The 26,342-nt window shown below is 38.3% G+C and overlaps 1 protein-coding gene across 1 annotated transcript in view; it reads left to right on the top strand.

Moving 5' to 3' along the window:
- Positions 1-22,799: 22,799 nt before the first annotated feature.
- LOC101398320 (multidrug resistance-associated protein 1-like) overlaps positions 22,800-26,342 on the top strand; it is an 80,065-nt gene continuing 76,522 nt past the window's right edge. Inside the window, exon 1 of the mRNA XM_087418197.1 lies at positions 22,800-22,984. Within this exon, the coding sequence (XP_087274323.1) occupies positions 22,913-22,984 (72 nt within the window). The 5' untranslated portion in view covers positions 22,800-22,912. The remainder of the gene's footprint in view (positions 22,985-26,342) is intronic.

Below are 26,342 nucleotides of genomic sequence, written 5' to 3'. Positions count from 1 at the left end.
CATTAACTAAACACTTTTTATTCATGAGATGTAAAAAGGAAACCAAAGCAAGCAGATAGGAAAAAAATACTGAATAAAAGATTGATTTTGTCTCGAATCATCCCGAAAGAAAATTTAAACTACTGATACTTTCTGTCATTTACCTTATCTTTTACTAAGAACAGTATTTAAATACATGCTAGGGACACAACTAATTTAATGAGAAAGAGTAAGCATTTATAAAAATCACATTAGTCCTGATGACTTCTCTTAATGGCAGTCTTATATCGTGAGAGCAAGTCCATCTGTTCTGTCACCATAGCTTCTGAGGAAGATATAGGACCTTTGAATCAAGAAGACTGGGTATTGATTCTTCTTACCACTCATCTAAAGATATCACTGTTTACTAATACTTAACACTTAAGTCAGTGTGCAATAATAAACAATTTGATTGCAGGAACATATGCATTTAAATTGACTTATGTGGTTACTTAGGACATTTTCAGAAAGTACCACAAGCTAGTTGTTCTAAATTCCCTTTATAACAGATCCTTTAACATTTCTTCAAGAACTTGAATGCCTGAAATTTATATCTAATCCATATCAAATATAGAAACATGGATAAATGAAACTTGTATCATTTCTATTCTCAGTTTATTTGTACACAAAATGAAAAACAATGATCTATTCCACATATTCAGGGTAAAGCAACTAAGAATGTCCTAGACACCTTATAAATGTTTAGTAAATATTATTTTCCCTCTGGACCTCAAAAAAATTCTAATATGCCGCATTTATTTTTCGAGTTCCATTTGTAATCATGAGAGGGTGCATGGAAATGGACTGATGCTTTCTCAGTACAAACATTTAAAAGCAAAGTTCTGTTCCGCAACGATGAGAAAACACTCAACACAGTAGCACCATTTAATAGCTCTCAATATTAACACAGGATATACTATATCTTGGCAATTAGTGATTAAGATTTGGGGCTCTCATGACTCAGGTTCGTTTCTCCATCAGGGAACTATACCACTCATCTGTCGGTCGTCATACTGTGGTGATTGCATACTGCAGCGGAATCTTCCAGACCAAGACAGACTAAGAAGAAGGACCTGTCCACTCACTTCCAAAAAAATTGGCCATGAAAACTCTATGAATAGCAGCAAAGCATCATCTGATACAGTGCCAGAAGGTGAAAGGATGGAGCAAAAAGACCGAGCAAGGTTCCGCTCTGCTGGACACAAGGTCACCAGGAACCAGAATCCACTCGTCAGCGCTAACAACATACTATAACTATGTTCAGTTTTCCATATCTCTGTGCCTGTGTTTAGCCACGGAGTCAGATAATTGATACAACTCTCCCGTTCAAGTTATCTGGGCAAGGATGAATTTTAGTATTTTTCACCCTGTAGAAAACATGATCAGAAGAGAAATATATCTCATTTCCTTAAATTGTCTTCCCATTATCTAACGGGCATCGTCAGATTGTAAGAGATAAATTGCTACAATGTGACACAGCAGGAACAATGAGTTAAAATCCTTCTTAGCAAACCCAAGGCAACTATCTGCCTACCACAGACGGCGGTGATGATGTAGGGACATGACTAGATCATTCAAGTGTTCAACAGACCACCTTACTTTATTCTATGGTTTTCTCTATGCAAAGACAACATGAATGTTTTTACTCATCATCCGCTTTGCTATCATGGATATAACAATGTCTAAAATCTTTCACAGAATTCATTTTTGCAATGAGAAATAGAGAAGAGAAAAATTACATTTCACATGTGTCTGAGAGCTGTAATATTGTAATCCTACAGCTTTCTGAGAAGATGGATGGCAGTCATGAATACAGAATCATTACACAGAATCATTGATCCTTCTCGGCAGATATCAAAGGAAAGCTAAGGAAATCATTCCAGAACTATAAGGGCAAACTAAAAACTACTTCCAGAGAATAGGACTCCTTGTCTTAAGTTCCAAACATTGGCACTTCCTTTGGGATTTTGTAAATAACCTTAAAGACAGGGTTTGCTTATTAATCCAGCTAATCCTGTGTAGAGGATTTTTTTTTTTTTTGGTCTGAATTATCAAATCCAGTAGAAAGTAAGTAGTTAACTCTATATTAAGCAAAAGGAACTTCACTCTGACAACCTCAATTCAAGAAGCTTTAGATATTGAGCTTCTAGTAAAATGTACAGACTCAAGGGCATTCAGTGTATCTTAGGACTGATCAATAAATCTCCCTGACCCTTTGCTCTTCTCTCACTATACTCTTTGTCAAAAATATCTCATCCATGATCTCTGAATCATAGAGATCAGTCCTCATAGCTGAGTCCATATTCCATCCCTGAGCTCACTCCTGAATACCAGTACCTTGTTCACAGGTGCCTATACTATGCCTTACCTGCAGATATTGATGCAGTGGATGTTTTTGAGAACAGGAGAAAAGCCAAAGTTACAGTTCTACTCTAAAAAATAAGGAGTAGTTTCTAGATTCCCCCTCAGGCAGGAAACCCTTGTGAGTTGTATCATAGGGGTGACAATGCACAGCTTTTAAAAAAAAGATATTTCTAATCACACAAGTGTCTGTGTAGATATTTGGCTGAGATTTGATCATTGAGAATGAAACATATTATTTCAGCCCACAGAATTTTACAGATGGATAGCAAAATCCAGTTGCCTGTACCATTTAAGAAAACAAAACAAAGCCTGCAATATTGCTCCTTTAAACCTTTTAATTTTAATTATTCTGTGACACAAAACAGGATGAACTCTTATGAAATGTGGCCAAGTGAATTACCCTATTAGAAGATATTTTTATTTTCTATTGTTCATTGACAGATCATTTCTTTTCAGAGAACCCATGTTTTTGCAAAATATGTGGAAAAATATTTAACTTCTTCCTAACTATTACTCAAGAACTTAGACTACAAAATAAAATTACATAAAAATTGTGCTGAAAACTGGCTTAGTCTGTAAGAAGTGAAATGTTGTTTAAAAATGAATTAATCTTGGGGGTCTGTCCGATGGCATAGTGGTTAAGTTCTCACATTCCGCTTCAGTGGCCCAGTGGCCCAGAGTTCACTGGTTGGGATCCTGGGCGTGGACCTACTCAACACTCAGCAAGCCATGCTGAGGCGGCGTCCCACATAGAAGAGCTAGAATGACCTACAGCTAGGATATACAACTATATACTGGGGCTTTGGGGAGAAAAAAAGAAAAAGAGGAAGATTGGCAACAGATGTTAGCTCAGGGCCACTCTTCCTCAAAAAAAAAAAAAAAGAAAAGAATTAATCTTAATAGCTGACACACGAGTTCTTATTAGGTAGCGAAGTCTGTGTCTAGGAAAATACCTCGACAAGCCACTAGAGGGCAATGGTTAGCGGGAAACGTGGCAAATAAAACCTATCAGAACTGCTAGAAATGAATAGAATGGTGTAGAGGAGAGCAGAGAAACTGAGACACACGGAAAAAGGAACAAGAGAGAAGACAACTGATCAAAATGGCAAGGGACTGGAGCCTTTGTTGGTGGAAAGCACCACGGTATAGTATTTAATGTTCAATTTCAGATTACTTACTTTGCAGCAGTATCAACCTAGGTCATCTGTCCAGAACATCAGTAAAGTCAGCTATGCCAGCAAAGGCCTTCTGTGAATTGTGTGTGTGTGTGCGCGTGTGTGTGTGTGTTGAAAAATAACGAAAAGTCTGAGTACACTGAGTTAACAAGGTGTGGAGTAGTGCCAATATCTTATTTGTACTAATTTAGTGGAAACAGGAGTTTGGAAATCAAGATGACTTTGCTGGGTATGCCCAGAAATCTTGTGAAGAAGACCACCACCATTATGATTATTTCATAATACTTGGCTTTGGGATTTGAATCAATCTTACAATCTTAAATGTCATGAAAAGTTTAGCGGTCACAGGAGATTTTAGATTAACACACACAGACATGTACACACACCTCAGTTATTGAGAAAAAGATTAGCACAGGGCTTTTAAGAGCTTACTGGTTCACAGTGGCAGATAAAATAGTCTTAGCAGCCATGTAGACTATCCTAATTACTAGAAATTTCTCTATATCTACATTTGTCTATCTGTCGATCTATCTGCCAAAATTAATGGGATAAGAAACCATAAGGGATCCCAGAAGAAAGAAAAGCATAGCCCCAAACAATTATGGAATATACTGCCCCTAATAGTAGAAGCATCAATAAAAGTACCCTATATGCAGAGTCTGCATATAGTAAGAGCAAAAGAAGGTACAGGTGCAACTGACAGTGTGATCTGTTGGGTTATTTGCAGAAGGATCATCCAGGCTGGGTGATTCCAGCCTGTCCTCTGTGAGCTCCCCCTACGACAAGCAGCACCAGGGCCTCTGCCTCCAGGTAGATATGGGAGAGGTGTGTCACACCTACCAAAGATTTGTCAACTGCTCTTTGATTCTATTTCATTTATATTTATATTTTTATGATAGAAAGAAAACTCTACTATTAATGCATTGATATCAGTACAAATTCCAGTGCTGTGGGCTGGACAGATAAATTTAATCAAAACAGTTTCATTTTACAAAATTCCCCACATTGCTAAAGAGTGGTTAATATAGTTAGAATATAGGGAGATCATTAATTCATACATAGGGAATCCATTAATAAAGCACTCAGGTGATACCTTGTGCCTTCCCTTGGAATTTGTTTAGAATTCTGGACCATCTCTTTCAGAGTTGAGATAATATTCTGTTACCTTGAAACTCACTTTGGGTTTCATTGAATTTTAGTTCTCTGCCCAATTTCATGGCTTCCTGAGAGGAAATATAAACTGCTCATTAACAGGCCTAGGACGAAATCCTAAAGAGTAGCGGTGGGTATTGGAGAAGTTGGCTGTTAAAGGTGGAAGCCGTTTGTCCTGATAGAATGCTGGTCTCCTGCCATCCCTGGTTGACTACTGACCTAAGGATTAAGCCCAATGGGTGAAGAGAACAAAAAGCCCAGGGATGTGAGAGGGAAATGTGTTGTTTACTTGCCTTATGTTTCCATTCCATGGACAGCCCCCAAATAATTCTTCGTGGCCTCTTGTCCTACATCTTACTCACTTGATCCTACAGAGGTGTGTGGTTCTTGACTGAAGAAACCTGTTAATCCATGTTTCCCGACTGTATGGACATATTGATAAAAACTGCGAGTCCTGGGATTCAACTCATATCTTCTTCCCCATCTGCCCTGGACTCACATGAGTCCACAGTCCTGGGAGCATACGTCTGCTCTGCAGAACTCAACTTTTCACTACTTGGCCGTGTCAATGTCTACACTCGATGGGAGGCAGTGTTCGTAGGTCTTTCCGGTTTTCATTGGTTGTTTTAAAGGCCCTCCTGAGAACCCGTTTGCAGTTTTCTGTTGTGTTTCATAGCCAGAGAGTTTTTTTCACCTTGGAATTTTAAGCTCTGTCCTTCATTCAGGGTCAAGTAATTGGAATTGGAGTTGCAAGTTCTGACTTTGCATTCCCACTATGTCCAGTCACGATAGCTAATGTACACCACAACAGGTGATGCAAGGAAGTCAAATCACTTTAAGATACTCCAACAAGATGCATAAATGTTTCAGTACTGAAAGGCCAATATAAGATCCCTTTATTTTAATATAATTCCTTATGATGTTTCCAGGGAGAAATGAACTAACAAAGTTAATCCCCTTACAACCTAAAAGAAGGTAAAGGAAATTAAAGTCCCACAGACTGAAACCAAATAATCTTGCCTTTGTGAGTTAGTCCCAAAACTCTCCAAAATTTTTAAGTTAGAGTCCAAAGAAATTAAAATGTTTCCTGGTTTTGTATTCTGTCAGTAGCAGCCCGAGCAGTTCTTCATGCCTAGAAGGAGTTGAGTTTCCTTTATGGCTACATCCTGGGCTCTGCCTCACAGTCTCCATGAGTTTTCCAGATGCAGTAAAAGCAACTGGAGAAGACTCTCACCAGAGGATTTATTACGGCAATACATTTTATCACATTTGGAAGGAAAAGTTCATCCATGCACCCATTTCCTGTCTCAGAGATATTTAGAGATTGTTGCCTACTTGTAAAACTTAGAAAATTCCCATGATGATAGCCCCATTCCCAGGTTTTTTGAGGTTCCTTATTTTGGTATTTCCAAAAATTCAGAACTTTGTCACTTCAATTTCCTCTTTCAACCTTGATTTCTCATCCTCTAAGCCCGCATTGAGGGTAGAGGCCCTCTAGACATTCTGTGGTTTGTTCTTGGTCTCTGGACACAGTGACTGCTTCCATCGCCCTTTGCTAGGAAAGTGGTTAGGCTTGTGCAAGCGCTTCCATGCAGGGTTCCCCTCGGCACCCTCAGCAGACTTCTGACCTGCAGGTGCTGGTAAGATTTCTGAAGGCTGTGGCCGTGGAGGCCCAGTGAAAACCAGGGCCTCTGCCGGGTGCCCTCCAGACAGGACCCTCCTCAACATTTCAGTGCTCTAGACTCTGTGTGAATCTTTCTGCTGCAACCTTTCTCGCACAAGTGAAATATACCCACTCTTAGTTTGTTTTCTGGAAAAAAAGACCCAGAGGAAAAGACTAAGCGAAGGTAGGTTATTTGGGAAGTGATGCAGGAAGCACAAGTGAGGAAGTGGGGAAAATGATACAAGGAAAGGAGGAAACCCAGCAAAGAATGGATAAATGAGCTGGTTATTTCTGTGGGCACCCGGTCTCAAAACGTGAGATTCTCTGAGATCCAATATAGATCTAAAGGGCTCTGCATCCAATTCCAATGTGGCGGAGGGGGGGGGGGGCGGTTCCCACACCAACAAGCAATTCTCTGGCACCAGCTGGGTGTCCTACAATTCAACTCAATTCTGACACTATCTACTCAGAGACAGCATCAGACCCCACATGTTAAGGGCTCAGCCCTCCAAGACCCCCACTTCAGAGTTGCAAGTCTAGGTTGTCACCTGTGCTTCTGACCAACCGCCTATGGATCGGAGGCTCCAATGACCTCCTCCCTGTGTTTGATTAATTTGCTAGAGCAGCTTACAGAACACAGAGAAACATTTTACTTACTGGATCACCAGTTTATTACAAAAGGATATAACTCAGGAAAAGCTAGATGAAGAGACGCATAGGGCAAGGTACAGGGAAAGAGCACGGAGCTTTCATGACCTCTCAGAGCAGACCAATCTCCCAAAATCTCCATGTGCTCACCAACTGAAAGCTCTCCACACCTGTCCTTTGGGGTTTTTATGGAAGCTTCCTAACATGGGCACGACTGATTAAATCATTGGCCACTGGCAATCGATTCAATCTCCAGCCCATCCCCTCCCCTGAGGTTAGGGGGAGTGAGACTAAAAGGTCCAACCCTCTAATCACACGGCTGGTTTTCCTGGCAACCAGCCCCCATCCTTAGATGGGGTCCAAAATTCACTTCATTAATATAACAAGAGACACCTTTATAGCTCTCATCACTTAGAAAATTCCAAGGGTTTTAGGAGCTCTGTGCTAGAAACAGAGATGAAGACCAAACGTATATTTCTTACTACAAATCACAATATCACAAGATCATATCTCAGCGTCAACCCACTGGAGGGAGGGGAGACTGGGCCATTTATCCTTGGACTCTCATGCCCTATCAATCAAGAGTTGCCCTCGGCACATTAACTACCCTACTCCAGCCTTTCTGAAGCTCTGGAGAAGCTTCAAACAAAGAAGAGAGACCTGCAGGGCTAGAGGGAGAAAGCTGTGAGCTACAGGGCACTCTACTTAGCTGCTGGTGAACTCAGGTGGGCCAAGGGCATTCAAGGAAGATGCGTCCCCAGCACCCACTACATATTCTACTGTGCAATTTCCCTCTGCTATCCCCCTACTGCTTCAGCCAGACTCAACAGTTCCCAAGAACTCAACCTTGAAGGATGCTTGTTTATCTTTTCTAATGTTAACTGGACCTTAGTGCTCCTTTCATTTTAGTTTTCTTTTGCTTTCTGGCCCTGACTAGTTTTCTGGTTTTGAGGGGCCACCCACAGTAAGAGAGATTTATAAAACATACACAATAAATTCTGAGTCTGTGAAAAGCATCGATTGTACAAATCTTTCCCACCTGCACCTCATTGAATTGGATCTTCTCATCCAGAAGGTATTCTCTTATCAGAGCAACATCTAACCCAAGCCTGGACTTGTCTTGGCCTCTTCTGCCCAGATCCCCTTCAATATATATCATGTCTCTGTGCCTTTCCTTCGAGAACTATTCCCTTACATTTCTGCAGCATATCTCTCAGAACTGGTGCAATACTCTGTAACCTTGACACTCAGTAATAGTTGATGCCTGTTATACTGATCTAATTGTGTCTACTATACTGAGAGTCCTTTCACTCTCACATTTGCCATGCTTTATACAATCTTTTAGTCTGGCTATCCCATTCTTTAAAGGATGTGTCGCAGGTTGGGTTCTCCAGGAAGTAAACTCTGGGATGGAATTTTCTGTGCTGGATGTTTACAGGAGAGTGCCTTTGGGATCAACGTTGCTGAAAAGGGGGAGACATGAGCAGTAATGGGCAAAGGGAGATGTCGAGCCTGTATTGAGGCCGCTGCCCCATCATAATTAAAGCTATCCTGTTTTGAACTGGAATGGTCTGGTCTTTAAATCCAACATCTAACAGTCATTTAATGTCAGCTGCCCCCAGAAGGGCGTGGTCTTGGGCCAGACTGCTCTCTGCAGCTGGGGCAATCTCAGAGGGACTGACAACTAAAGGAAACATAGGACAGAAAAAAAGAAAAGCACAAAATAAGATGGTATATCTAAACCCAAATACATCAATAATAACATGATATATGAAAGCTCTAGATAAATGACATTTCACACTAGATTTTTTTAAAAGTCAATCTTCTATTTACAATAAACCAGTTAATGGAAAAGGATACTGAAATGTTGAAAGTAATAGAATGAAAACCATGAAAACAAACAAAAAAAAGCCTGCCATAACTTTATTAATATCAGGAAATAGAGACTTTAAAGTAAACACTGTTACATGTGATAAAGCGGGCACATGAAAATAATAAAAGATTCAATTCATTAGTTTGATGTAAATCTAAAGTTGTATGCACCTAATATCATCCTCAAAATACATAAAGCAAAAAATTGTCAGAGATAGAAGGAGAAATGGACAAATTCACACTTACAGTGAGAGATTTTACACACCTTTATACAAAATGTAAAGAAGCAGCAGCTAAATCAATAAAGGATTTAGAAGAGTTGAACAAAGCAATTATCAATTATAATTGATGTAATAGATATTGATACCAATATAGTGATAATTCATATTTGATATTGATATTATTATAAATTATGATCAATAATTCAATTATTTGACTATCTATTTGTCTCTCTATATATGTCCATCTACCTACCATCACACCAAAAAGAATACAGAACAATTAAGAGAGGTGAACTCATACTAGGTCATAAAACAAGTCATTAAAAATTGTAAAGATTTATATCCTATATATCAGGGGTTGGTAAACTACGAACCACAGGCCACCTTCAGCTTGCTGCTTATTTTTTTAAAATAAACTTTTATTATAATGATACAGCCACACCATTGTCTATGGCTGCTTCACACTACAACGGCAGTTGAGTAGTTGTGTCAGAGACCTTAGGGCCTTCAGGATTTGTGGTTCTGCCAGGTTAGTGATCTTGGTTCTGAAGGGAGGAATTCTTCCATCAGGGGACTCAGGAATATGGTTCCATTAGACTGGAAGTTGAGCCTACCACCTGGCCCCTTGGAACTCCTCCTGCCGGTAAATCAATAGGCAAAGAAGAGGGTGAATGTCCTGGCTGGACAATTAATTCTGAATAGCTGGAGGAAATGGATTGCTACTACACAGGGGGCATAAGTAGAAGTATATCTGGAATTCAGGAGTTCTCCCTGTATCTCTCAGTATTCCCAAGTGCACAGCAAATGGATTGTTACTTAAAGTGTCCAGGAGATGGTGCCCAAGTAGCATGCCTAGTTGACTTGAGGGCTCCTACTGGCTGATCCAAGATTTGATTTGCTCCCACTTGATTTGCTCCTTAGAAAGGTGAAGGCTGCATTTGCCATTGTTAATGCTGGCTGGACAGCTACCTGCCTCTTTATAGGAGCTAAATGTAATTGCTTGTTTTACTTTTGGTGTATAAAGAATAAAGGTCAAACCAATATCTTACAGCTTTTATAGACTTTTACTGATATAGTTTTTATGGAATCATAAAATATTCTTGAAATTGAACCAGAAAGTGTTGTAGGCATAAGCACAATACCTGATAATCATATATCATACTTTTAATTGAAAGTCACATTTGAAAGGTGTGTTCTATGTTTAATCCATACTATGCACACTGTTTTGTTTTGGGGTCAGCCTTTAATCCTGAACAAGAACATTTGTTAAGTCTTGTTTGATCTTTTATTGGAATCCTCCATCAGCTGAAATGAATAGTCAAGATATTGCAAAGGGTCTCAATTTAAATTTACAAAGCTATATATAATCAAAAGGACTTGCTAAGCAAAGTTGAAAAAAGTTATAATATAGAAAGGATTTAATTGTTTTGGGCAAAATGTTGAAAGTGTAGGCTCTGGACACAAACAATCTGAGTTGAAACTCTGCTCTGTACAATTTGGAACAAGATTCTTAGATTTTCTCTCTATGCCTCAGTTTCCTCAGCTATAAAATGAGGGTAATTATAGTTTCTTCCTTGCAGGTTTACTCTGAGAAAATATGAGTACAAATAAAACGCTTAGAACATGCCTGGCATATGGGAAGTACTAAATAAATGCTAAATATTATCATTATTATTTAACAAATTTAAATTTTATGAACACACATCTAAAATATTAAAATTTTGCTCTATAATTTGGATCACTCATTGAGGGTAAACTTGTCCTTTTTTCTTATTTGAATATTTTATGCAAATCAACTTACTTTATAGAATGCAATGTTATCATCTTCCATTTAAATAGCATGACACATACTCTGGTTTCTCTTCAGATCGTATAAACCTTTTGCCTTTTAAATAGCATGACACTCGGTATATTTAATGAAATTTAAATGGATTTTAATTAAATCAGGATTTAATTCATGAGTCAGAATTAATTTCCTCATTCTTTTTTATGAATGACACATTCTGGTTCAATATATCAATATTTATATTCTTGATAATTAAAATATAGTTGCAATTTTATACTTAAATGTAATAACCATTTAGAATGCACACCCTATATGTTTCAAATAAGGTATCCAACTTGATATATATCAGTTAATTCTGTAGCTACAATCAGACACAAGTTTTGTTCTAGTTATAAAATTTATTCAAGACAACTTTAATGGGAGCATTGAAAGGTAATCCTCTCTCATCAACAGTCTCATTTAGGAAGATACTGCACCTGAGTTACTTTGAAAACTATCAACAAAACCTTAACAATTTGTCTTTGATTATAGTGAAAACATGTCAGTACTCCTGAAGTTAATATATACATTTAACACAACGTCACCCTGTACACTTATTTTGCAACTCAACAAAATAATTCTAAAATTTTCTGGTAAAAATAAATTTGCAAAACAATGAAATAATATTGTGAAACAAACAAACCAATAAAAACCATGAGTTTGGTAAGCAAAGTATAGCCTACCAAAGAATGAAACATATTTGATTGCAATAATCACTAAAGTATTATTGTACTGGCATGAAAATCTATCAATGAAAAAGAGTAGATACAACTGTGTATGATAATTTAGAATATAAGGAAGAACATTTCACTAAACATTGGCAAACAGATAATATTTAATAAGCAACATTGTGATAAATTAATTTAGAAAAAATTAGATGCACACATTTTAACGTATTAAGAAATAAATTCCAGGGCCGGCCCCGTGGCTTAGCGGTTAAGTGCGTGCGCTCCGCTGCCGGCGGCCCGGGTTCGGATCCCGGGTGCGCGCCGAGGCACCACTCCTCCAGCCATGCTGAGGCCGCGTCCCACATACAGCAACTAGAAGGATGTGCAGCTATGACAGACAACTATGTACTGGGGCTTTGGGGGAAAAATAAATAAATAAAATCTTTAAAAAAAAAAAAAAAAAAAGAAAGAAATTCCAGTTAGATTAAAGGAGTACGTAAGGGGCTGGCCCAGCAGTGTACCAGTTAAGTTCGAGCACACTGATTCGATAGCCCTGGGTTTGCGGGTCTGGATCCCAGGCATAGACATGTGCACCGCTCATCAAGCCATGCTGCAGCGGTGTCCCATATATAAAGTAGAGGAAGACTGGCACAGATGTTAGCTTAGGGCCAATCTTCCACACCAAAAAATAAATAAATAAATAAATAAATAAAGGGTACATAAAAGTCTTAAGAAAACCAATCCTCTCAAGACTTCTGCAAGATCTTGAGTACAGTTTGCATAGTATGACTGGGAAATCTTATCTCAAAGAGGTTAAGTAACCTACCCAAGGTCACTGAGCTAATTGTAGAAGAGCAAAGAATCAAGCACAAGTTCATTTGAATATAAAATATATAATTTTCCATTATAATTCTATGTAAAGTGCTTAGAATAGTCCCTTGCATGTTTTGAACTAGATAAGTTTATCATTGTTAGCGGTGTTGTCCATATAGCTGGAGGAGAGTTACAGAATTGCATGAAGTACATAAACCAATGTGTAAATAAACACCACCCCAGAAACAACGTATTTAGTAGTATATGTTTGCATAATATTGCAAAAGTTCACAAGAGCCATTAAAATGTTTAAACCTCCCGAACTAATAATTCTGGGTAATTCATTTCAAGGAAGTAATAAAAAGAAGGAGATAAAAATACTTTCTGCACAAAGAGGTTTATGACTGGGTCTTGTGTGATAGTAAAAATTTGAAAATAATCTAAAATTTGAAGAATTGGCCTTATTTCATTAATTAAATTATGCTACATTAGCACAGGAGAATATTAGGTAGTTATTTTTAAATGATTATTATAGAGATAATGTAGCCAAAGAAAACCATTTGTGAAATATGAAAAAGGAAGAACATAAATGTAATCCTGGTAAAAGCGTAAGTAAATGCAATAATTGTGTTTATAGAGAAAGGTAAAGCATAGAAAATCACATGCAGAGTTGCCATTGTGGGGGGATGGAGGTTAGGTGATGTTTTTCTTTGCTCTTTTTAAAAATCTTTTTTATATTTATTCAATTTATAAAACTGGGAGATAATACATTTAGGTAATTTACTTAATATATTCATGAGCATAATTATTATTTCAAAATATGAACATAAGTATATTCCACATTTAAATTCAAAATAGTGTGAGCTTTAGTTAGATTGTTTCAGCTATTATGAAGAGATAAATTTAACATATTAAATAATATCTACTTTCACTTTCTCTTCCGTTTTGTCCAAGTTTGGAAAAAAGAATTTTTTTCTCTTTAATTGTTAAATTAATTTCCAACTAATAATTAATCATTGTTGGGAGAAACCATGTCTAAGTTTTTATAGGAATTTACTACAATTAAGGCTAGGTAATCTCTTTGGTCGTCTTTGAAGAATCTAAAGCTTTCCTGAGTTCTCTGTGTTCATTAATGTGCCAATTTAAAAGCCAAGTTAATAAAAGTCTTGCTCCTATATCTCCTCCTTATCCTGTAAATTCATCTTGTTAATGTTAATGGGAAGATAATGACTACGTTCTTGTGTCATAACCGCTACCTTTTCTTTAATAGATAAAGATCGACGGTGATTCTAAGTAGGAGAATATTGGCCCAGGAGGGACAGGGAAAAAGGCAGAAATTGTACACACCTATTATGGCCTCTTTTTCAAGCTTTAAAATACACATGATTTTATCATTTCCACTTCCAGGTACTTAAAAGACATTAGCATTATTTTGAAATGTTTTCTTTTAACGAGAAATCTCCTTTGCAAATCTTTATCCTTGACTGAACTCCACCTTCTGCTGTTCCCATACTGTAACTCCTCGGATCTAAGACGGCAATGATTGTAGACTTAGCATTATTTCATGGACCTCTAAGAAAAAGGAAAATACTACCAATTAAACTATGCAACAATGTTTTCTTAACCATTGGATATGTTATTTTATAGTTCTACAGAGAGCTCTTTTAGACTTTAGAGGTTTTATTGTATTACTGTTGTGCCTACATAAAAATGATAAATAGAAGGAAACTAAATCAATTGATATATTTCTAAAACTTCTCCACACTCAGATAGAACTTTAATTTATCTCTCTTTATGTCAGAGTTGTCGTGGTCCTCTTTGTCCACGTGATATTGTCCTCTGCGCCATGAAGAATCATTCTAGGTGGACGTTCTGAAGAGCGCCCCACTGTTGTCCTAGGTTTCTTCCCAACTACTGACACCCGTTCTTCAAGTTTTCAAGCCAGGGTTTCCTTGAACATTACCACATACCACATTCCTTGCTCCTCTTCTCCCTCGGGTATTTGCTTAAAGTCAACTTCTCAGTGATTCTTTCCCTGACCACCAAATATAAACTGCCATAAGATCACCCATAGTCCTTTCCCTCTTCCTCTCATTATTTTCCCCATAGCACTTATTCCCATCTGACATCAAAGCATTTCTTTATTTATGTGTTTAGTGTCTGTTCCCCAAAACACGCTAAACTCTAAGTTTTATGTGGGCAGGATTTACTTCCTCTCTTTTTTACCCAACACCTTGCACGGTTCCTACCCCATAATAGACACTCAATGAATAACTAAGTGAATAAATGACTATTCACCTAAACTATGGAAAATTCAGAAAAGTATTCCTAGTACACAGGAATTGCCCATCCTTTGAAAGACACAGGGTTTACACACTGAGAAAACATATTGCTCTCTGAACCCTCTTCTGTGATAACAACCCCACCCCTTTTTGTTGACACCACGTTTCCCTGGCTGTGTCACTATCAATGTGCACACAAGCTGCCACAGCTCATGGCTTTGGGTGCACTGTTTCCTTCCATTCTGAAGAGCTTGATAGTAAAACTGCTTCTGGTCAACCCTTGGCTCATCAGCCATGTGACTCTTTTCAAGTTATTTATTTTCTCAAAAATGTATGGGTTTGGTTGTATGGACTTAGATACTAAATGTAAATAACTTAGCACACCACTTGAGACAATAAATGCATGATAAATATTAGCTGTCATAACGTTTTGATCTGCAAGTCCTCAGGGCTCTGTTCTAGCATCCTCCATGAGTTTCCTCAAACATACTCAAATCTCTTTGAAACACATTATGTACAGGATGTACAGAAAGAATCACATACAGATACAAGAGATGTGGCTCAAAAAATGTTCGTTTAAATAAGATAAATGTGGACTTTACCCCATATCTGCCTCCTTGGAGACCAAGTGATTCAGATGATGGTGGGAAAGATAAGTGGAGAGATAAAGAATACAGTTCCACTGCAGGTGTAGCAATACCTAGTCATGGGCAGATTACATGTTTTCAAGTAATTTACATCATAAAAAATATCAAAAAACAAACACAGAGAAATGTTTAGACTTCCACCCATAGTATTCCTGTACCTGAAATAGTTTGCCTTCAGCTATTTTGATGGCTGGCTACTGTTTATTCGTTATGTTATAACGTGTGAGCCTTCACCAACTAATCTGGAAGGTGGTGCCTATCTTGACTGATTATTCTCTAATATTGTATCTTGTTCATTTTCTTCATAGCACTGTACATTTTTTAGTTTTTTGGGTTTTTTTGGTGTACTTGTTTCTTCTTGGTGTCTCCCACTAGTGTATAATTCAATGCGGACGAGAACGATTCATTACATTTCTAGCACCTACCAGACCGCCTAGCACACTGAGGTAGTCAACTAATGCTTATTAAAGGCATTAATTAAATAAAGAACAGCATTTAGCAAAATGCAGTGGAGATTTGAAAAAATTCTTTGGAAAACATTTGAAAGTTTCTTGTCGCTAAATCATTGCATACAACTTCGGATCACAACAAAAATGATCACAAACAATTTGGATTACCCTTTGCTAGTGTAAAAATGAGCAGACTTTGTAGCTTCTCTCTCACATTTGCAAATCAGTGGTTATTTGAGATAAAATAAAAGGATAACAGATTGGTACAGAGGAAAAACAAACACAAAGAATCTTGGATTCAAGGAAATCTGAAGTTTTGCCCTGGTTTTCCTTACAACTGTAACGTCGGGAAAGTCACTGAACTCTCTTGGCCTGGCTCCTTCTTTGTGACATGGTGGATTTGGAATACATCATGAGAACCCTGCAATCTTTGGTTTTAATTTCCCTGGTGTTGATTTTAACTTTTGTAATGCCATCTAAAACAGAACAACTTGCACTTGCTGTTAACAAGTGGAATTAGCAAGTGACTTTGCTACTTCTACTCATGTTCTTCTAACTCCATTTTACTACCAGCTGTCATCTTAGAAGGAGTAGAGGGATAAAAAGTTGACAATTTTCCCAATGCTATCAGTTCCTGAGGTCTGAGCATCACAGAGAAAACCCGGTGCATATTTAACAGAAATAAAGCAAGACATTCTAACTCAAAAAATGTTTGATTCTCCTTGTGGAAATCAACACCTGCCCTTTTGCTGCTAATATCATTATTGTGATCAGTGTGGAAGTTCTGAAGAGAGTCAGCTCTGCTTACCACTGGGGAAAAAATGGTAGCCATGTTCAATGGAGAATAACACCACCAACTCCAAATGACAGACCTGCCTGTGGATTTCCCATAAGACCCTCTTTACGCCCAGTAAAAGAAAGCCAAATTCATCTTTAACAGGCAGCACTCTCTTGGCAGAGTCAGCAGGATGTTGTTGGGTCTATCCCTCCGAGTACATATTTGGAATTGCAACCTGGTGACTGATTGTTTAAATACAACTCATAAAGGTTCACACTCCCTGAGATGTTTTCGTCTCCAGTTCCCTATTACTTTCCTATCCAATCTAGATGGCCTCAGTGACACCCTCACACGCACTCTCAATTCTTGGGTCTTCTAACATTTTACTGATGCTCTATGTTGAGGAAGTCCAATCATTCCTTTTATTACTCCTGTTCCCATGTTGATAAGTAGATCTGGGAAGACAGCCTCAAAATTATGCTCACTGGCTGTGCTTCACATTTCTGGTGCCCAGTCTCAGACGGGCCCTAACCTTTAGTCTTTTACAAATGGCTACAACTGTAATATGTTTGCAGTATTTACTGAGTACCTACAACACGCCAGGTTCTGTGCCCAGCATTTCACATTCGGTTTTTAAGTCAGTACTTTTTTTTTTTTGCTGAGGAAGATTCTCCCTGAGCTAACATCTGTGCCAATCTTCCTCTAGCTTGTATGTGGATCGCCACCACAGCCTGGCCGCCAATGAGTGGTGTAGGTTCACGCCCGGGAACCCGAACTGGGCTGCCGAAGTGGAGTGCAGAACTTAACCACTAGGCCACAAGGCTGGCCCCTTAATTTAGTACCTTTGATGCCCTGTGAGGTAAAAATTAGGGTGAGGAAACGGAGGCCCAGAAACAAGAAACTAAGTAATTTGCCTAGTTTCACACAGCTAGCAAACGCAAACTGAGATTCAACCTCTGGTCTCTTGCACTCAAGTCCTGCTCTCAACCCAGCCCTCCATCACCTCCTCCTTCTCATCGCTGCTAAAGCACTTGGCCAACTGTAAGCCATGGAGGTGCCAGCAAAAGATTGTTAAAGTATGTGTCGAAGAATTATGTATCTATTTAAAAACACATCAGCCTAATGGAGAAACATACCTCATTGAACATTTATTTTTATCTACTTTTGAAACTAATGCATGTTTGCTGTAGAAAATTTTGAAAACACGTAAAGAAGAAAATTAAAATTATTCAGAATCTCACTGTCCAATGGGGACAACAATTAATATCTGATTATTTGCAAATGGTAAATAATTTAACATTTTAAATAATTCGACTTTTAACAAAACTAATTTAATCACTATATATGTACATAGTTGACATATTGTGTATAAAGGCTATATCCTTTTAAATACTACATAATTGTATGGTTAGCATTTCAGATGTTAGCTTTTATCATAAATATCATTTTTTATCATGACATAATAGTCTATCATGTGGATGTGTATATAACTAACTTAAAGGTTATACTGTTATAATTTAAATTTTTTCATTTCCACTATTATAAATAATGACCCAATGAAAATGTTTTCCAATAAAATATTTGCCTTCATTGCTGATTATTTCCTTAGAATAGACTATAATCAATGGTGAATTACATCATTTTAAATTTACATTTAAATTTAATGTAGACCTTCTTCAGAACTTTCCTGGATGGAGGTATTTTTACTCACCATGGGCAAATACCTAGTCTTAATACCTAGTCTTTTTTTTACTTGTCTTTCTCACTATGTTGATATTTGCACTGATGATGCAAAAGCAATCATGGGTAAAGCTACTGGCTCCTTAGAATGAATGAATGAATGCAGTGACACCAAGTCCTGGTAATCATTGTATTCTTTACCACTGTGCATTCACAGTAAATTAAAATGTGTATGTGTGTGTATCACAGTAAATTAAAACGTGTATATGTGTGTATATGTATGTACATTATTAAATCTTGGCCCCTGAGTATGTCTTTTTAATATTTTGTGTGATGAATGGGAAGTACACACAAAGTACTTCTGCTGCATGACGAAGTACGATAGTTGCCTTGAAGAAAACCACTTGTTTGAGTTGCAAGCTGAATTAGCCACTATTGCATGGAACACCACTTGTACATGAAAGAATGACTGAAGACAAACTATCATTATTCAGAGTTGGATATCTGGCAGACATTCGCTCAAGAGTAAGTAAAGTGATTCTCTCATTTCAAGGAATATAACTGACAGTGTTTATTGCCGATGAATAATTCAAGCTTTTTAAAGAAAATTGTATTTTTAGGATACTGGGATCCACCACCATGAGCTTGACAGCTTCCTGATACTTAAGGAATTTTCTGATGAAATCGGTGGTGACATCAATAAATATTATTTTTTTATGTTATATAATGATATGTGTCAACATTTGGAAAATATTCATAACTAAGGGAACCCATATATTCCGAATAACCAATTCATGATTTTACAAAGTCATGCAATGAAGAAAGATCCATTCAAAATGCAAGACAGACCAATGAATTTTAATGTAACAAAGTACAAAAGGTTTACTGATATGTTTCAGGTTCCACATTGTAACGAACTTTCAAGAAATTAGCAGAACTTCGTTATTACACCAAAGAAAGACATCTAGAATTACCCAAAAAGTAACAAATTAATCCACCTCTTCCAACTACATATGTTTGTGAAGCCAGATTTTCTTCATCTACTTCAATCAAAACCATATATTGTAACAGATGGAATGCAGAAGCCAAGTATAAGAATCCAGCTATCTTCTACTAAACCAGACACTAAAATGTCAAATAATACCAATCTTCTCAAAAAAATTTTGTTCTTTAAATATGGCTATTTTTCATAAACAATCTAGCATTTATGAAAACATGTAATGAGTTTATTATTGTTATCTTTAAATAAATTAATAAACATTTTTAAATTAAAAATTTTAATTTCTAACATGGTAAATATCAATAGAGCTACTCCACATAAACAAAAGTTATTTGGGTACTCAATAATTTTGAAGAATATAAAGGAGTCCAAGTCCAAAAAAATTGAGAACACTTGATCTAAGAGAAATGCACATACCAGTCCTTGAAGAGAGAGATTCCTCACAGCACAGACCATGAGTGTAAGGAGTTGGAGTTAGCCTACATGTTGTTCAGTAGGTGACTAGGTAAGTAATAATCATCATCATAATTTATGTAATATTTGCCATATGTCCTTGCTGTTCTGAATGCTTTACTTATTACACGATTGAATCATGTAACCCTATAACAAACCCATGAGGAAGGCAATACTCCATTTTATAGATAGGAAAGTGAGCTCTGAGATGTTAATGACTTGCTGGTAAATAATGGTGCCAGACATGAACCTGAAGTCTTAGAGTTTATGTGCTTAGTCACATTCAAGTTCCTGTAAATTTCGATATTTGCACAGAACAAAGCACCATGCAGCAGTCAGGAACAATGAGTGAGTATTGCACAACCTCACATGGGTGGATGCTCCACAAATAATGTTAGATTAAAAAATATGGAGGGAGGGAGGGAGGGAATTGTATTGCAATGACTTTATAGGAATACACCATTTGTATAAATTTTTTAAACACATAAAACAGCACCATATAATTTTCAAGGATAAAGAAGTATCTCAATAAATGTATAGAAGTTGGATTGGAAAGATACTTATGTGTCACTCTAGGTAAGCGACTTAGGGTACGGAAAAAATGGATTGGAAAATAAATTAGTGGGAAAAAGTAAATAAAATTTTTAAAAAATAGTCCTTCACAAAATGATGGTAGTACGCCATGAATTGAATAGTATTGTTAATTCAATTTTTAATACCAAGGTTAACAAGAACAACGAAAATAACAGCTACTCCATCCCCCACCCCTCATAAAGACATAACCTGCAATCTTCTTGAAGAAAAAAATTCTCCCCTCTCTGCCATGGTGACAATCATATGCCCAGATAACTATGGGAAACAGGCAACTCTTTCTTTCAGCCTTACTTCCAATCAGGCTCAGAGATTCTGACCCTGATCTATGAGGCTCTCCTCAACAGGAAAGGGTGAGCTGCAGAGCCTGCAGAACTTGTAAAGTAGAACAGAATCCCTGGAAGGACAAGAACCCTCATCATGAATCTTTCCAGCAACCTAAAAAATTGAATATTGTGACATAAAATATGCTCCACTCATTACTAAATCTATATGCCCTTTTATTCTACCTCCCCATGATTTTCTTTTTCCTGGAAAAGGAAATATGTATTTCACAATTTAGCTAGCACGAGAATTCAGTGAGTCAGAATGCTAACTTTGTGGCAAGGTTTTGCTTCTGTCAAGGTCATTTTATTTTATACTTTCTATTCCCTAGGCAAATCTGAATATTACACTGAGTTTTCCTTAAGTAAGCACTGAAGAGATGAAAACTGTAATTTCTTTCTTAAAAAATCCTCATGTCTTCCCTCTCATTCGCACAGTCTTACCTGGTACCTCCTTCAAAATGGAGAAACTTGATTAAAATGTAATTTTGTGGGGCTTCCAAAGATTTTTCCCTCAATCCCTATGGGTGGTGGGGCTCCATCACTCCAGTTCTCCAACACACCTATAGCCCTCTCTAACTCCTACTCAGCTTGGCTATTCGTCTCTCTTCCCACCAATCAAGGAGCTGGATGTCTTTACAGAGCCGAGTATTTGTAGAAATCTGTCAGCTTGCAGTTGCTAGAACCAGCCTTTCCTGAGGGGATTGATTCCAAGAGGAGGAAGGAAGACAGAGGTTGAGTTTAGAGCCTGAGCTCTTTTCAGGCCTCTTCTTCCTGGCCTCCTCCTCTATGTCACAGGTTCAAAGTTCCTTCTTTCCTTGTAACTACATCTGAAAAAGCAAGCACTGTCTCTACAGGAAAACCTTGTCTTTTCCATATGGAATCCATAGAGTAACTAGTTTTAAAGTGCAGATGGAAAGGGGACCCCTCAAGCTGAGATTGCTAGGTAGGAGAAGTCCCCAAATAGGCATGTGAGTTTGTGAAAAGTTCTGGAAGACACAAGACAAAGTTTCTAACTCCCGCGCTGTGACTTTAATTCTTCACAGATACATTCATTTTAAAGTGAAATCTACAACTTCCTCTTTGTGTAGGGCCAAATATGGTCTAAAGAGAGGAAGAAAGCCAAATAAATTGAGTTCTAAACATTCTCCAATACTTTAAGCCCATGAGATATCACTTGGTCTAACCCTTATGTAGAAGTTGTCTGATTCCCTAGTTTGAACCTTTCTATGGGCAGGCCAAAACTTCCCCCAGGTATCATCTTTGAGCATCTTTCTCCACGAAGCTGGCCTTCTCTTGTCCTATATCAATTCTTCCATCTACCTTTCACATTAATTTCAAGAAGCAGATAGAATGTTCCTTGGTCTTGAAACATAATACTCATCCTTGTAAAATTAAAATTATCACATTGCCTTATCCTTATCCCTATTATTTGACTTTCCTGAAATGACTCCCTTTTCTGTTCCTCCAGGTTCTAAGTAAATTGAAACAAAATATTTCATCAGACCAATGACACATCTCATGGATCAGCAGATCTTTTTCAAAGTGACTTATTGCATACACCAGTACTTCTTTATACAAGGTTCACAGTTCAACAATATTTATTAAAAGTCAAAATGCCATCCTTAATTTTCATATTCCCTTTTTTATGTCATGTATCGCATTTAGTTCTTTGCTAACCCTAGTTACTATGAAGTTTTTCATTTATTATATTGCTTTATAATTAATTTGAAGAGTAACATTTAGATTCCATATACTGTTATGGTTTTCTAATACTAAAGGAACTATTTCATTAGTCTCTTAACTTCAAAGCCATTGCAATAAAATTCGCTCTGTAAAATTCTACCAACACCTGTTGTCCTCCACAGTTTTCTGTAGGAGACAGCTGTAACACTCTGTTTGCAAATATATAAATCTCATTCTAGGGAGGAACGAGCTTTGTGCTTCTATCATAAAGAGACACAGATTCTTTAACAGAGCAACCTTGGAAACTGAAGAGTTGAGAACTATTGAGTCAAGTGCAATCTCCCCCAAAGGCTGAGATCTTCAAACTCTACAGAAGGTCCCTCCTCTCCTCCCTCCCCTCCGTCCTCCTCCTCCTTCCCTCCCCGCCCCCGCCCGGGGCGCTCGCGGGAAGGGCCAGCTGAGGGCAGGGCGACAGCTGACTCAGCCAGGGCTGAGTGCGCGCGTCCTCCCACCTTCCAGGCTCCGGACGGGGAGTTCCCTGCTAAGGGAGGTGACAGCCGCGGCACCTCTCTCTGGCTCCCGTCTCCTGGCGCCCGCGAGGACCATGTTTTCCTGCCTGCGGCCGTGGGGCGCCAGCAGCTTCTACCGGCGGGTCCCCGGGGGGCCCGAGGCGCAGGTAAAGCTCATTGGTCCCGGGAGGAGAGGCGGGGCGGTCTTCTGGCCGCTCTGGGTGGGGAAAGGGAAGCGGGCAGAGCCGACTGTTCAGACCTTGAACTGTGAACTGATGTCACCGTGCTTTAATAGCAGTCACACACGCGCGCACACACACTCACGAGATCGTGAGAGCTGACATCAGTCCCCAGGATGGTGTGAAACCTAGGCCATCACTCATCACCATCTCAGTCAAGGTGGCTGCTGGAGCAGAGAAAGAGGCATGTTTGTTTGAAGGGATAAGTAACTCCTCCATAAACAGAAATAAGCATTTGCGAAGAAAATGAACAGTCCTGACAACCGTGCTCGAGCCCGTTAAAACCGCAGGAGACTTGTGGGATAAATAATACTCTGCGTTATCTGACATGGTATTGGGACACTGAGGTCTGGGGCAAATCCAGAGACTGCAGACACTTAACCTCGCCTTGCTCTGCCCCCGTGATATCACGTGCTGCCTCCACAATAGGAGTCATGTGCTGAGGCAGTAGTACAGGGAAAGGAACCCTCAGTTGTGTATTAGGAGAATTTCCCTAACAAAAGTTCCATTTGTTTTACTCCTCCTCGCTATACAAGACTGGGGCGTAAAAATAGCCCTTAACACAGAGTAGAGTAGTTTTGTAGTTCTAAAAAAGGAAAAAAAAAAAAAAAAGATTTCAGATTCAGGGGAACTTGTCCTAATCCTGGCTTTTGTTAGTAACTCCAAGTGTCAAATAAATATGACACTTATTCTTCTGATCACATGTAAAATGAAACTATAAATTTCTTTAAAAGTAAAACAAATTGTATGTAACATATTCTTTTTAAAGTCTTTAAAATATAGGTGTTGAATAAATCCCTTGAATATGTGAAAGAGCTCCATCAGGATAATACCCATTTTTACTTTACAGTAGTGATGGCAGGCTTTATCAGGCAAACTGGTTTAACATCATTAGTGTGACTGCAGAGGTGCCCAAAGGCAGTCAATTACAAACTTTTGGGGAGGGAAATTATAAAACTCAAACAATTTCCTCACCCAAAATTCCAGTCAGCTCTTCTTCTAGGATTCCTACAATGTTTATTTCCTTGACTAGTATTCAACCTGGATAGCTTTATAGACCAGGAATCCATTTAGACAGGATTGAAAAGATTCTTTTTAACTACATTTTCTATTTGTTACTTCTATGATGCCAAAAAAAAAAAGGTCGATGGCTTCAAAGCATATAGAAAACCTTGTATGATGACATTTCATTGTTGAGGCTTTATATTCTTGACATAAGAGATCTCAGATAAAAATCCCCACCTAATTTGTAAGCTAAGAACATGACTTTCTGTTTGAGTTTCTAGGGCTGGCATGGTGACCTATGAATACAATGCTTCTAAATATTTTTTGTTGACAGTGATTAGCATCCATACACTCATTTATTCATCCAAAATATGTTTATTATGAGCTAGGCCCTGGGCTAAAACTGGAACTACAAAGATAAATCAAAGATAATCTCTGTCTCCAGAGGAACTAAGCCTAGCCGGACAGAAGCACCTGCCAGCAAATGATAAGATAGTGGGATCAGAGGGAGGGTAAATTCAGTAAGGGCAGATCTGAAAGAGCCCTTAAATCTCCCCTGAGGAGTCTGTGGAGATTGCTAGTTAACACAGAACAAGAATCTGAGCCTTGGAGGCTGGGGTGGGAGAAGAATTGCCAAAGGCAGTAAATCCTGAATAGGATAGAAGCATGAGTAAGAGTTAGCAGAAGTGAAGTAGAAGGAAGTGGGCAGAGGAAAGGTCTCTCTAAGTAGCAGCAAACAGCACCTAACAGGTAGAGTTGAGAGTGTGGAATTATGCCTGGAAAATAGAATGAACTAACTGGATTAGATCCAGTTTCTTATTCTTCTTAGTTGGAGGATCTTGGGCAAGTTTCTTAAACTCTGGGTCTTAGTTTCCTTGTCTGTAAAATGGAGATGACATGGTCATACCACAAAGATATGTTATATTTAATGAGATAATATACTTAGTACAGAATCTGGCACATAATAAGTGATTAAGAAACATAGGTTCTTTTTGATTTCTAAATGTTTTCCCTTCTCCATGAGCTTGTACTTCTACTTTCCCATAACTTCCTCCACCACTGCCCGAACTCTCCTCTAATACCAACAAAGGAAGCCCCTGAAGTTAGGGGTTATGAGTTACTGTTAAATATAGCAGTCAGACAAACCATATCGTCATGAGGCCACATCTCAAGGTTGAACCCAAGGAAGATTGAGAGCAATACACTTTACTAAATCCTGGCCCCTGGCTATGCTGTGGTCCTGTGGTCTAAATACTGCCTGTTACTCCACATAATCCAGAAAAAACAAGACCACCATTCAAATGAAAATTGCCCTTAAGTCAGCAATGGTAAGGTATGTTTACAGGATGCCTCGTAGATGCCCAATGGTAGATAAGTACAATAGAGAATAAAATGGCTTAGAAAACAAAGGCCTGTAGTGGACTTGGGGAGATAAGGGAAATGAGAAACTCATTTGGGGTCAATTCGGTCTGCAGACTAGAAGTGCTGTCAGAGTGAGAATAGGTGATTTAGAAGGATTGAAAAATGTTTAATGGAGAAGATAGGAGTAAATTAGAACATTGAAAGATACTCAGAATTGTCATGTTCTGTTTTTGTACATGGATGTTGCTTTGCAGCAACGTATAAATAATAAACTCAACAAGATATGTGCTATGAATTCAGTAATAACTTATTTATTAAGTCATTTATACATTCTTGGTGCTTGGTAAGGATTAATTTCCTTCTCCAGATTTTTTACCTGCCTGCTCTTCCTTCTGGGAGGTATGATGCTGGGAATTTGCTGTGATAAATTCATGTAAGATGCCGGCCCCACACCTAAGGAGGCTATTTACCAGAGGACTCAAAGGGCCTCCTATAAGATGCTTTCACATGGAAAAAGGGCCTAGAGGGAATGTTAAGTCAAATACTGAGTGCTTGGTCTGCTAAAATTACCCTCTTTAGTAGCTTTGCAAGACTTAGGCACTGAAAACAATGTTTTTATTTGGCTCCTGATTCTCTGGGTCAGCTGGGTCATGTCTTGGTCTGGGTCAGCTTGGCCGATCTCTGCTGAATTCTCTTAGGCATCTACAATCAGCTGGAGGGTTGGCTGGTGGCTGGATAATCTAGGACCAACTTACTCCTATGTCTGGCAGTGTTCAAGCTGTCAGCCAGGATGATGGGCTCTTAGATGAGCACTTTAGTTCTCCTCCATGTGGTCTTTCCTCCTCCTGGAGGCTAGCTTGGGCTCAGACATATGGTGCACCCAGGGTTCCAAGCATAGCAAGCCTCCTGAAGCTTACAA

This window comes from Ceratotherium simum, chromosome 27 (assembly GCF_057802395.1).
Source record: "Ceratotherium simum simum isolate JZ-2026a chromosome 27, ASM5780239v1, whole genome shotgun sequence".
NCBI classification, from domain to species: Eukaryota; Metazoa; Chordata; class Mammalia; order Perissodactyla; family Rhinocerotidae; genus Ceratotherium; species Ceratotherium simum.
Note: the sequence above shows the minus strand (reverse complement) of the source record. Positions and strands in the feature narration are given on the sequence as shown.